This window comes from Camelina sativa, chromosome 5 (assembly GCF_000633955.1).
Source record: "Camelina sativa cultivar DH55 chromosome 5, Cs, whole genome shotgun sequence".
NCBI lineage: Eukaryota > Viridiplantae > Streptophyta > Magnoliopsida > Brassicales > Brassicaceae > Camelina > Camelina sativa.
The window spans coordinates 4633097-4647625 of record NC_025689.1 but is presented as its reverse complement, the minus strand read 5'-3'; the positions used below and the strand labels follow the sequence as shown (position 1 = coordinate 4647625).

Here is a 14529-nt window from a genome sequence, read left to right as displayed (position 1 = left end):
AAAAAAAAAAAAAAAAAAAAAAACTTTTTTCATCGCTCCCAGACACGACTATCGAGGAGACTTTCCCATCTAAGTTTTGCAGCGCCGGTGAGGCTTCTGCTCGCCGGCGTCAGGATCTGCTCGTCCTCTCTCCTGCTCGATAATTTCTTGTTCTCTTTAGTCCGATCTTTTTTAAGCTTCTTCCCCATTTGTTTCCCCTTTTTAACCCTTTTCAAAACCCAATAAAATTTATCCCCGATCTACACCAAGACCACCGTATCCTCCCACTGATCTATCACTTACAGAAGAGTATCTCTTCGCAAATCTCAGGGAACATAGTTAACCACCTCTTACTTTGGCAATCTCTTATGAAACTAGGATTTTCCCCAGTGGACCTAGATTTCTTCGTCAACTCAAACCGAGACCACCGGCTGCTTCTACCGACCTCTCACTCACCGGAGTTGCTTTCTCCGCCATCTTTGGACAGCCGTCTTTGCTTCTTTCTATCTCAACAATCGGTTCAACAACTAGGATTTTCCCCAGTGGACCTAGTCACCAATGACGAATCTTGCCACGGCCATTGCAGGTTCCCGCTGATCTATCACTCTTTGGAGAATTCCCCTGCATCGCAGACCTCTCCACAAACCACGGGCGGCCGTCAGTACCACCATCCTTTGCGGCTTCTTCTTGGGAACCTAGGGTTTTCCCTAGTGGACCTAGGTCCCAAATTAGGCCCATTAGTGCAAAAACGATCCAAGCCCACTTATTCTTCTCAAGTTGGTGTAATTAGCAAGCCCAAGTCCACCTCTTCATCGTCCATGTCTAACCATCGCCAAGCCCTGTGTCGCTTACCTCTGCTCAATGGTCGAAGACTCCATTGGAGTAAGGTAACAATAGTGCTGCTTTGGTTAGACATATATCTTACTTGGAATCTGGCTTTAGCTATCTTTAGGTTTTTGAGGTTTGGTTATCAATATATACGGATTATTGGTCTCTGTTCTTTGATCTGCTCTAGCAAAAGTGGTATTATTGATCTTGAACGCCTTATGTTCAATGACGAATACCAGTTAAGCTGGTCACCTGATGATTCCAAGCATCTTCTCCTAGCAACCCCCTTCATAAGGATCCCATACCAAATAGTATCTATTGCGTTTTCCCGAAGTGATCCAACCCTTATGCTTTGGGAATCAAAGCAACCCTTAACCGACTACATAACCATAGTTCCCGGAATCTTCGCTGACCTATTACTGCGGGTTATCACCCTGGTGGATATCGATGCTTTGACTCCTTTTTCAACGTCACAGAGTCAGATGACCGTGACCACTCAACTGTCCTTTGAAGCTCTCGAGGATGGCCTGTCATTGTACCTTGATCTCACATGTGCCATTAGACTTCCAAGCTCTTGGTTCATAGCTCTCTTGGATCCTACAATTGATGTTTTCTTCTTTTCATCTCTTGGCATTGGGGAATGCCTCTTGTATTGTTCTTGTTTTGTTTCAAACTTTGGCTCTTGCTCATTCTCTGCACTTGTAACGACTTTAAATTTTGATTGAATGAAGCAAAGGGTTTTGACAAAAAAAAAAAAAAGACCAAACTAAGTCGATTTGAATCAAAATTGGTCAATTCATATCTAATTTATGCAAATATCTATACAAACTTCCAATTTCAACAAGATTAAAAACTAAAAGTATTTTTGCAAACAAAAATTCAAAACTGTTGGTACATTATAACTTTAAAAATTATCAATCAAATGATATCAACTTAGTAGTAAATATATTAAGGTATAAGGAAAGGAATTAATGATTGTGTGCATAAAAACTGAATATTGGACCAAACTAAGTCGATTTGAATCAAAATTGGTCAATTCATATCTAATTTATGCAAATATCTATACAAACTCCCAAATTAAGCAAGATTAAAAACTAAGAGTATTTTGTAAACAGAAAAAAAAAAAAAAAATCAAAATTGTTGATATATTATAACTCCGAAAACTACAAATCAATGTTATCAACAAAACTTCAAAATTGTTGTACATTCTAACCTTGAAAATTGTAAATCAATGCTATCAAATTAATAGTAAAAATTTATAAATGTATAATGAAAGGAATTAATGATTGTGTGCATAAAAACTGAATATTGGACCAAACTAAGTCGATTTAAATCAAAATTGGTTACTTCATATCTTAATTTATGCAAATATCTATAAAACTCCCAATTTCATCAAGATTAAAAAACTAAGAGTATTTTGTAAACAAAAAAAAATCAAAATTGTCGATATATTATAACTCTGAAAATTACAAATCAATGTTATCAACAATAATTCAAAATTGTTGGTACATTATAACCTTGAAAATTGTAAATCAATGTTATCAACTTAATAGTAAATTTGTTAAGGTATAAGGAAATGAATTAATGATTGTATGCATAAAAACTGAATATTTGACCAAACTAAGTCGATTTGAATCAAAATTGGTCAATTCATATCAAATTTATGTAAATATCTATACAAACTCCAGAGTATATCCTCTTTCTCCCAGGCACGACTATCGAGAGACTTTTCTTCACCACGTTTTCCGGCGCCGGCAAGGCCTTTTTCCGCCGGCGTCGGGATCTATTTGACCAAGCTCTAACTCATCTCTTCTCTACCTTTCTTAGTGTAATCTTTTTTAAGCATTTTCCCCAAATTTTTCCCCTTTTTATCTCTTTGAAAACCCTAATAAACTCTGACTCAGATCCCACCAACGACTGCCGGTTGTCCCTGCCGCTACTCCATTCACCGGAGAGGTTCTCTTCGCAAATCTCGGGCTCCAACCTTACTCACCCCTCACTGTGGAATTTTCAAGTGGAACTAGGATTTTCCCCAGTGGACCTAGTTCCCATCACCGATCCAAACAAAGGCCACAGGATGTTCCCGCCGTTATGTCACGCACCGGAGTTGCTCTGTGTAGCACAGACATCTCCATTACTCTCGGGAAGCCGCCACACCTTTGCTTCAGCTTGGCAAACGTTTGTAAAGTTAGGATTTTCCCCAGTGGACCTAACTATTAATGGCGACACTTACCACGACTACCCCTTGGCGCTGCCGATCTCTCACTCGCCGGAGAAGGTTNTGCCGGTTGTCCCTGCCGCTACTCCATTCACCGGAGAGGTTCTCTTCGCAAATCTCGGGCTCCAACCTTACTCACCCCTCACTGTGGAATTTTCAAGTGGAACTAGGATTTTCCCCAGTGGACCTAGTTCCCATCACCGATCCAAACAAAGGCCACCGGATGTTCCCGCCGTTATGTCACGCACCGGAGTTTCTCTGTGTAGCACAGACATCTCCATTACTCTCGGGAAGCCGCCACACCTTTGCTTCAGCTTGGCAAACGTTTGTAAAGTTAGGATTTTCCCCAGTGGACCTAACTATTAATGGCGACACTTACCACGACTACCCCTTGGCGCTGCCGATCTCTCACTCGCCGGAGAAGGTTCACGCAATGCAGATCTTCTCGCAATCCTCTGGCGGCGACCAGCCAAGACATCCTTTGCCTCTGAATCTAGGGTTTTTCCCAGTGGACCTAGATTTCAGATTAGGCCCATTAAGTCACAAAAGCCCTAAGTCCTTTAGTCCATCCCAATTAGGCAATATTAGCAGGTTCAAGCTCACTTCCTCATCGTCTATGACTCGCCTCAACCAAGCTCTGTTCTGTCTCTCAGTAATCAATGGTCGAAGACTCCATTGGCGAAAGGTAACACCAGTTCCGTTTTGGCCACTCATATATCTTGTTCAGAACCTCGCTTTAGTTGTTGTTAGGAGCTTGTGGTTTGAGTATAAATCTTTGCGGTTATATAGCCTATGTTCCTCGATCTGCTCTAGCATAAGTGATATGTTTGGCCTTGAACTCATGTTCAATGACGAGTATCATTTAAGCTGGTCATCTGATGTTTCCAAGCATCCTTCTATCACCAAACCCATCATCTGGATCCTGTTTCAATTGACTTGTTATGCGTCTTATCGAAGTGATCAAATCCTTAGGCACTGGATGGTAAAACAACCTTGCCTCGACTTCAAAACCATAGTCGTCCGGATCTTTGCTGGTTTGTTACGATCGGTAGTGCTTCTCGCCCCGATGGATTTCAAAGCATCGATTCTTTTCTCAACGTCTCAGCGTCTTAGTATTATGACCGAGACAAAACAACTGTCCTCTGAGTTTCTCGAGGATGGGCTTTCGACCTACCAGGATCTCACATGTACCAAGGGGCTCTCATGCTCATGGTTCACAGCTCTCTTGGATTTACAGTCGATGAATTATCTTTCTAACCTTGTAGCATTGGGGAATGCCTTCCTTTGTATTACTTTAAACTCTGAAACTTTTGCTTCTTGTACTTGTATCTGTTACTATCCTGAATGAATGAAAGCAACTGGTTTGACAAAAAAAAAAATCTATACAAACTCCCAATTTCATCAAGATTAAAAACTAAGAGTGTTTTGTAAACAAAAAAATAAAAATTGTTGATATATTATAACTCTGAAGTTTACAAATCAATGTTATCAACAAAAATTCAAAACTGTTGTTACATTTTAACCTTGAAAATTATAAATCAATGCTACCAACTTAATAGTAAAATTATAAAGGTATAATTAAAGGAATTAATGATTGTGTGCATAAAAAACTGAATATTGGACCAAACTAAGTCGATTAAAATCAAAATTGATTACTTCATGTCTAATTTATGTAAATATCTATAAAAACTCTCAATTTCATCAAGATTAAAAACTAAGAGTATTTTGCAAACAAAAATTCAAAACTATTGGTACATTCTAACTTTAAAAATTGTGATTCAAATGATATCAACTTAATAGTAAATTTATTAAGGTATAAAGAAATATATTAATGATTATGTGCATAAAAAACTGAATATTAGACCAAACTAAGTCGATTTGAATCAAAATTGGTCAATCCATATCTAATTTATGTAAATATCTATACAAACTTCCAATTTTATCAAGATTACAAACAAACAAAAAAAACAAAATTGTCGATATATTATAACTCTAAAAATTACAAATCAATGTTATCAACTCAATAGTAAATTTATCAGTTTACAAGGAAATGAATTAAGGATTGTGTGAATAGAAAAACTGAATTGAACCAAAATTAAACCATTTGAATCAAAAATTGGTTAATCCATATCTATTTTATGCAAATATCTATACAAATTCACACTTTCATCTTAAACATCTTCTAATTGGTGGCATAAACATTGAACAAGCCAAACTTAACCGAATATGAACAAAATTGAGCTACTAAAAGTCTAAAACTGAATTTTTTATGAGTAAAAAATAATAATTTGTACCGAACAAACCAAACCAAATCCAGTTTTGTGCAATTAGATCAAATTAACTTAAATCTATTACAATATATATATATATATATATATATATATATATATATATATAATCAAGAGATTTTTGCAAATAAAAATTAAAAATAGTCGGTACATTCTATCTCGTGATAAATGCAAACCAATGTTATCAACTCAAATAGTAAATTAATCAATCAATGTATAAGGATTGTGTGCACAGAAAAACTAAATTGAACCAAACTAAACCGATTTTAATTAACAATTGGTCGAGCTAAAAAATTGAATGGTAAAACAATTCTTATACCAGTATAAACCAACTTAACCGGGACAATGAACCGTTATGCGATTCAGTGACCAAATGTTGAAATGGATGGGTGGTGATGGTTGCATCCACGACGGGTCTGTGATTAACCCAATGGCTAACCCAGCTCTTCTCTTCACCAATCCATGGCTTCATTCAACCACTCTTGGCTCTCTTCTCCATTAGCCGATACTCCCTCTTTCTTCTTGCCTCCATCTCAACACCAAAATCCTTGAAACTCTCAGCAACTCGTCCTCGCCGGATCCCATCAAGCTAGCTTTGAAGAAAGCCGAAGCTTATAAGAAATCGAAATCAGAGGTAGAAGAGCGAGAAAAAAATGCCGGTGATGAAGAATTGCCGGTCTCTGTTAAGGCTGCTATGCAAAAACCTAATGATTATAAGAAAAGGAAAGAGCTTGGAACTGATGTTGTCGAGGAACCTAAACCCAGTTCAGTAAATACTAAAAACCATATCTTTTTTGTTCAAAAGTATTTGCTTGAGTTTGTAGTTCAATGCATTTTCCCAAAAGGCTTTAGTATCATTCATATGGGTTGATTTTATTGCAAAGGTTGGTTTTTTTTTATTGAATTTAGAAGTTTAAGTCCTTGACTATTAGCTGCATTGACGGAGAATTGTTGTTTATGTTAGATATTGAAGTGCTTATTCATGGTGTCAATATCTGCAAAGTTAATATTTATTTGATTTACATATGTTAATATGTAATCAAAACATGATCCGGAGAGTTTGGTTTAATTCAGTTTCTTTATCAACCAAAATAATAGAAAAACAAAAACAAGAAAAGAAAAGAAAAAAAAAAAGAATAGTTTGGAGACAAATTAATCTTATTTTAAGGCTTTGATTTGAAAGTTTAAATTGATGCACACGCACTCATCAAACACACAAAAGATAGGCTAAAAGCAGCCCACAGCTTTGGGTTCTCTTGTCCCTTCCCTCCCTCCTAAATCGCCTTTTACGTTTGATTATTAATTTAACACTATGTTTTAGGATTAACGAATAATTTATGCCGTATTATTCTGGTCATTTGGTCTTGTTTTGATATTTAATTCCCAGAAGTGTCCTTTAGCTCTTGTAAGAGACATATGGAGAACTTTTTTTTTCTATCCTAGAGATTTTTATATTTTAACACGCTTCTTTAAAATGATTATTTTACGCCACTGATCAACAATATATCCGACTTAGACCATCGTACTTGGATCAATAACCAAAACTATGTTAAGATTCATCGATTTTGAATTCTAAACTAATTGGTACATATTCTTATTTGTAATTATGAAACCCCTCTTGTTACAAATGCCGGACACCTAAGTTCATGTAATATATGCATCAAAACATACTATGGTTTTGGTGAAAAGGGGACTTGACCTTGTATGTATAGTTTGAGTATATGTATGTATAAAAGTTAATAGAACTTGACATAAAAAGAGAACTTTACAAGGAAACTGAACATCAAGAAAGGTGTAATTAGCTAGACTTCGGAACTCGACCTAACTCTAACGTTGCTGTGTACGTCTACGTCATCATGTCTTGTAATGATGCTTTACACTATATATACTATGAGTTTCTCCATTGATATATAAAGTATTTGTTTAAAACCAATTTACACTTGTTTATATGAGTTTATGGAGCGAAGTTGCAATCAGCTTTCTGAAAGCATGGATCCATGTTTCCCGATATATCCTCCTTTTCAACTTTAAGATGTGAACCTTTGTATGGTGATAGCGACGGTCTGACTCTGAACACTCGTGTTTAGGGAATCATCATTTCAGACAGTCTCTCAATCACTCTCCATTAAATTATACAATATATTCTCTTTTTGTCAATTAATTATTTTTCTGTAATATATCATCACTACTTCAGGTGATTTTAACATGCAACATTAAAATGAAAATATATGTTTAAAACTAGAGGTATTATTGCACCATTTTCACAGGCATGGAAATGAATTATTTGATGTTGTAAACTTTTAAAACATATACAATACAACAAAGTGATTTTTGATAACTTCTTTATAAACTGTTTGTGCCTTTGTGGTGTAATGTACTTTTAGATTAGTATTTATATATTTAGATTGTGGAAGAATTAGAAAAATTACATGGAAACAAGCTGGACAAACGTCATAAATATGTATTATTAAAAACCAAATGATTTTATATTGTAGAAGATTAACATATACACCATTTAAAAAAAAAAAATCTTTGATATAATAAAGTTTACCACATCAGAATTTTACAGGAGACATTTGCATTGATTTACAATCCAAACGTATTTAGTCGGATCTTAAAAAACCTCAAATCAACAAATTACATGAGTTGTATCTAAAAATCGCTTCTATTCATATTCAATTTATTGGACATGAAAGGAGCATTGGCAATTTATGAGATCTCACAGTAAAACAAAGAAGAAGCAAAATACAAAAGAAAACAAAGAATTTATTCTCTAGCTCTCTCAGTCTCACTCTAACTCTTATTTAATCATGTTCAATATCCTTACTTAGCCCCTAAACATCTGAGCCCGTTCTTGATCATCCCTCGCTGCGATTCTTGAAGCTGACAACGTACAGAATCCGACCTCATTAACACTATACTGTTTCTGCTTCTGCTGCTGTGATTGCTTGCAATGCAAGATAGCTCCTTGTATAGAATTCTCAATCTCAGAACTAGAACTCGTACTTCTCTTCAAAAACTGCAATGGACGAAACCCTAAACTATTCGATGACTTGTTGTTCGGACTCTTTGCAGGTTGTCGTCTCATAGAAACCGAAAACGATCTTCTATGGCTCCCGGAAACAGAACCATTACTCTGTTTTTTAGGTCTCTCGGTTTTGGTTTGTCCAAATGGCTTTACTCGTGTATACCTCAAAACCGAATCTTCGTCTGCGACTCTCGCAGCGGAAGAAGCGCATGATGACTCATCAGAACAGCTAGTTTTACCAAAGAAAGATCTTAGATAAGCTCTCGAAGCTTTAATCTTCGTTCCAAGACTTGATTGTTTGATCAATCTCAGTTTCTTGGTCAAGGATTTCTTCTCCTCCTCCTTCTCCTCCTCCACTGAATTTGAATAGTTAAGGAAATATACTTCAGGGTTAAGCTCTTTACTCACTTGACAAGACTCTGCCGGAGAGACAGTGCAGGACTCGAACGGAGTGTTGCTTGTCACCGGAGTTGGAACCGTCCCCGTTGCTAAAGGTGTGCTGTAGAATTCGTCGTCGAAAGTGTAATCTTCTAGAAGCTTCTGAACCATTTGGAGACGAGGAGGAAGGTGAAGAGGAAGAAGCTTGCCTTTGTAGAAGAGTTCGTCAGCGGGAGAAGTGGTTGTGTCTATCTCAAGAGCACAAAGATGAGACATTTGGAACTCGAACTCTCGAGGGTCGTTGTTGTTGTTCAAAGTTTTGCGTACTAGGTTTGTGAAAGAAGTTACTTCCATATCTATGTAATCCTCTTCTACATCACTGTCGTATCGATCTAGATTAGCCGCCATTTGTTTTTATGTTTCTTTTGTGGTATGTTTGAGTGATTAGAGAGATAAGTTGAGTTATATTAGTCGAAGAGGTTTGCTTTTATATATGTAAGAGAGAGAGACAGAGAGAGTTAGGTGTTGACTGGTTCTCCCGCTACCTTCCGCAAACGCTGCGTTTGTGGCTGGTAGCGGTTGCTAGCGATTGGAACCAATCACACAAAACGCTCCCAATCGCTCCTAATCGCTCCTAATCGCTCCCAATCGCTTCAAACCACTGAATTCCAAAAGCTGCTTCCCGCAAGCGTTTGCATTTGCGGGCGATTGCGGTTTGAATTTTTTATTTTTTATTTTTGTAAAAAACTTAAAAGAAATCAATGATAATGAATTTTTTTTGTTATATCTTCTATCTAACTATTTTACTCATTAAAGATGGAAGAAAATGAAGTACGGATACGATTGCAGAGATTATAAAATAAACAATTAGAAGAAAATAATATTCCAATTAACAATAATCCGGAAAACTTGATGTAAATTTAATGGCACATCGCACATAAGTTCAAAAAAATCTAAATATTTCATCAAAAATTTAAGAAAATAAGATTATTTGTGAAAAGTATTAAAACAAATCACCAGTGACTCTTCCCAACTTTCACTTGACCATTCCTACCTATGCAACTACTGACCCACGATCTAAGAGAAAAGAGAAAAGATCTACGATCTAAAGCATATGTTTTGTCATTTATCAAATTACTTGATTAAATTTTTGGTGAAAGCCAAATGCATAAAGGAATAAGTATTTCAATATGAAATTTATTTGTTTTTGAATAATTATTTTAGTCTTTTTTAATAAATTTTAATTATAAATTAAGTTTAATAAAAATTTTGGTTTTTTAAAACATTTATATATTATATATCACATTTATTATGTTCCAACCGCTATTGCACCCGCTGGTCAACCAGTCGTAAACCTTCCGCAAACGCACCAATTTTAAAGCGCTAAACCAGTCGTTTAAAACGCTTAATAACGCTTGAAACCGCAATCGCCCGCTTCCGCAATCTCCCGCAACCGCAACCACAACCGCAGCGTTTGAACCAGTCAGGCCCTTAGTGTTAGGTTTTTGATTTGGTAAAGAGGGTACAACTATGGACCGTATTGTTTTATTTCACTTGCTTATATGATAAGAAACTACCAATTAAATAAAACAGGATGTAATAAAGTTCGAATGAGTACCATGTATTCCGAAATGGTTTCTTGGATGGACCATAAAACATGTACTTAAAATATTTTCTATAGCAAAGTATCCGGGGTTTTTCGAAATATCCTACTAATTTGTTGTACTCAATATAAGATGATGGGTCAACTAAACAAAGTATTTAATGTTTGAAGAATGAATTGATTGGCTCTAGAAAGTTAATGGGTTCAACATCGTCAGCAATGGTGATTAGTACTTAAATTTATGAAAGAACGAATAGAGAGACAAAGTTTTAGAATAAAAACAAAAGTATCCAATACATACAATACTAAAGTATTGGTTTAATAATCTATCTTATAATTATGTTACTTATTGTGTTTCCCACAGATGTGTGTTGGTTTTTGAATTTGTTTTAAATCAGCACAAGGACGACGATGAGAGACAGTTTAATTTATCTTGGTAGAAGCCCACATGTAAGCTATTTTCTTCTGTCTCATTGGTTTACTCGAGCGATGAAGAAATGTATAAACACTAAGTGTGATTCAACAATATGATTATGTCGTGACCCATATGATACATTGATAAATACGAAGAAACTTAAATATAAAGACACTGTAATTGTTTTATGGTTTTTATAAATCCTACTTTAGAGTTTTGGGCAGGAGTCACATCTCATTGTCCTTTACGATGTTCAAGACATGTTACTAGATTCCAGGGGTTTAGTTTCTCTACCTTTTTTTGAGTTATCCATCTCCATGATTATAAAGTTTTTTTTTATCTTATGATCCATTAATTGAAATTTGAAGGAAATTATGTACATACCCTGTGATGACATAAATACACTAGAACTAAAAGCAAATTATACCGTGCCACTAATTTAATTACGTTTTTATTTAAGGAATAAACCGGAAATTCAATTAAACCAGAAACGATCAACCCGGTCTGACCGGTTTCTGCGACATTTGTTGGAATTACCGGTTGAACGATTTGTGAGTAAAATTGGTTATCTCTATCTCGCTTACCGGCTTACCGGCTTACGCTTAGACAGAGACGACGACGATGTCGCTTTGGGCATGGCCGTTGGGAGTGTCCATGCCGACCATTTACGTTTTCCGGTACTATTCATTCGTATTTTGACAATGCTGTATCTTTGATTTGTGTTTGCGCATTCTTGTTGTTGATGCAAACTTAGGATTTAGTAGAGAAATCAAACGAAATCGATAATAGCAATTATTTGAGCTTTGATTCTGAGTTCTAACACGTCTAAATTGTTAGTTTGGAGTTGTTGATCTCGATTTTGGTTAAAAGTTTCGATTTTTTTTTGTAATAGAGAATTGCAGGTTTTGTTCTGTTATTGGATATTAGATTTTGAGTTTCTGGAGATTTTATACTTGATTCTAGACTCAAATACTCAGATCAAGAAGTAGATTCTATATAAGTAGGCTTACACATAATTTCATATTTCACATCCTTTTTTTAAGTGATCAAGATACTTAAGCAAATGCTCTAACTGTGACCTTTTAGTTTCTTACACATCCTAGTGAGATACAAGATGAAGAAGACAAAGAAGTAGAAGAGCCACTAAGTATTGGTCTCCCATGGAACAAGTCTGAGAGATAATTCTCCAAGTTATCTGGCTTTAACCTCACCAGCATCTCTATGTTTCTCTCCTGGCTCAACGTTGGCAAGTACTTACCGTAAAACTCTCTGTATTCCGGTACTATTTTCTTTGCTATGGATACCTTAAGCTCGTCCCTTAGCTTTGCATCTGTTATCACACATGATGATTGTTTTGTGTAAGCTTCTTCGAATACCGCGTGAAATCTCTTGAAATGTGTTTTGGCTTCCTCTGGTGATAATACTGTTGTGTTGGATCTCTCTGGTAAAGATATGTATACACTGGACCACGCTGCGATCTCGTAGTTTGCAGCGTAGCTTCTGAGTTTTGTTTCGTGCTTTGTGAGCCAATCGTCTCCGAGAAGGTTCCTGAGGTGAGTTGAACGAACGGTGTCAACCACGAACTGAATGTTGTTCACGAGGAAGAGGTAAGAGAGTGAAACGTCCTTGTAACTCTCTGCTTTGATGTCTAGTTTGCATAGGAAAACAAGGATGAGCCATGCTAGTTGGACCGAGACTGCGTGGTTGTTGTTGTCCTCATCTTCTAAGATTGGAGCTGTGAAATAAGATTCTAGCATACGTGTGTTTCTCTTAAGTGGATACTCTTCTAGGATCTCAGACAACACACGGCTGTATTCAGAAAGTGATGATATGAAACTCATGGTTGATCGAGTCAGCTTGTGAACCCCTCCTCCTGCAGTTAGTGCTTTTGAAGAATCCTTTTGTATTGTTGACTCAAACTCCGTGAGACTTGTGTGGATTGAGTCCTTGAGTTTCTTTAGCGATGAGAGCACCAGAGTTTTAACAGCAGCTACTGAATCAAAGTGAAAAATCAGTTCTATGTCTGGCCTAAGTTCAGAGATTGCTGCATAGAGATCCATCAGCCTGAAGATCCTCTCCGGCGATGACTTCTTCTCCTTATTGGCAACGAGTTCAGGGAACTTGAAAAGATTGATTCCTGCTTCATTCGCTATCTCGTAAAAGCAAGACTCTCTTATTGTACTCGAAGCAGAGAAGACGTAATCACAGAGAAGTTTTTCTCCTCGGAGAAGTGTTATGACTCCAATCTTTGCAGCTTTGATCCAGTTCTTGATCATAGGCTCGAGCACGCCCCAGTCCATTCTGTTAAACCGTGAGATCTTATACTTTTCGATCCCAAGTAAGTGTAGCCCTTCATCTACAATTGACTTTCTGATCAACTTATATCTCTTTATGCATTCTTTACCATATCCACAGCTGATCATGGTCTCTGCTATGATCTTGAGGTCTGACATCACAAGTGCTGCAGCTTTTTCAACCTTACTGATTGATTCACCAGCTTTCTTCAGCTCATCATCATCATCATCATCATCATCAGATTGCATAACATCTTCGAATTCTGAATTGCTTGAAACTGAGGATTGACTAGAGACAGATTCAGGATGAAGTTGGTCACGGTTCGAAGACAGTATCTGGAAGAACTCTTGTTCAAGCCTGGCCATACCGATCTGCATCAGGTGCTGTGCCTGTACTAGCTTGGCAGATTGAGAGTGCTGAGAGATGAGAAAGTGCATGGCTCTGCGTAAGTCACGGATGCATCTGATGAATTCTTTGGCCTCTTTTCTGCTGTGACAAAACAAAGAGATGATCTTTGTGTAGGATGGTGAGTTCGGATCCCACTTCTTGATGATTGATTCTGCGGCCTCCACGGTTTCCTCCATCATCGACTGAGAAAAAGTCTGATTGAGAGGAGAAGCTGGGAGAGAAGTGAATGGAGAAAGAGAAGAAAGGATAGATTTAGGAGAAGAGGAAGAGAAGATAACAGACTTTGCTTTTTTCGCCATTGATGAGGTTTTTACTACTCACTACTCTTCTTTCTGATTATGTTAGAAGAGATGATTTATTGTTCAGTGGAGTTGCTGGTGACTTGTACTGTCTTGATTATCTCTGTAAGGTACACATGTAACATTATATAGAGAGATGGTTCCTCAAATGTGTGAGTTAAACCAATGACCAATACAAAACCTTTGACTGGCTTTCTCTATTCTTGCAAGTTTTAAAAACTCAATATTAACTAATGTTTCATGTAGTTTCATACTGGTGTAATAGTTGACCGAATATATTATCTTTTATTTTTGTTTCTTAATCATTCGATTATCAATACTTTGAAATGTAAGAAAGTCTTGAGATACAAGAATATTATAGTGGCTTTGAGTCTTTTGACTTGGCAAAACTTTCGAAATTTCGATGTTTTATAAAGATATATAGGATGATGTAGATTGATTGACGGTTAATTAATATTCTCTCTGTTTCATATTAAGTGTCATTTTAGACTGATTATTTTGTTACAAAATAAGTGTCATTTTGTATTTCCAATGTATATGTTTGGTAAATTTTCCAATTTTATCCCTACTAATTTAATGTATTGACCAATAGAAAAATTAAATAATTTATTAATAAAGAATAAAATAGAAAATTTAATGATTTTCTTAATATGTGTGAAAACTTCTAAAATGACACTTAATATAAAACAGAGGAGTATCTTATTACGATAATATTATGAGTTTGGTGACAAAGTCCACTTTAATGTTAAGGTTAACACGACGAAACGTTTAAAGATCTTTATTTTTGTTC

At 36.2% G+C, this 14529-nt stretch overlaps 2 protein-coding genes across 2 annotated transcripts; both read right to left on the bottom strand.

The window, feature by feature from the left end:
• LOC104785504 (probable membrane-associated kinase regulator 4) lies at window positions 7934–9175 on the bottom strand. Its single transcript, XM_010510723.2, has one exon. It carries the CDS (start codon window positions 9125–9127, stop codon window positions 8141–8143), a length of 987 nt encoding a protein of 328 aa, XP_010509025.1. The 5' UTR covers window positions 9128–9175; the 3' UTR covers window positions 7934–8140.
• On the bottom strand, window positions 11708–13963 carry LOC104785503 (exocyst complex component EXO70A1-like). Its single transcript, XM_010510722.2, has one exon. It carries the CDS (start codon window positions 13737–13739, stop codon window positions 11820–11822), a length of 1920 nt encoding a protein of 639 aa, XP_010509024.1. The 5' UTR covers window positions 13740–13963; the 3' UTR covers window positions 11708–11819.

Excerpts from the sequence above, each read along its gene's own strand:
- LOC104785504 (XM_010510723.2), bottom strand. The coding sequence starts at position 9,127 with ATGGCGGCTAATCTAGATCGATACGACAGTGATGTAGAAGAGGATTAC.
- LOC104785503 (XM_010510722.2), bottom strand. The coding sequence starts at position 13,739 with ATGGCGAAAAAAGCAAAGTCTGTTATCTTCTCTTCCTCTTCTCCTAAA.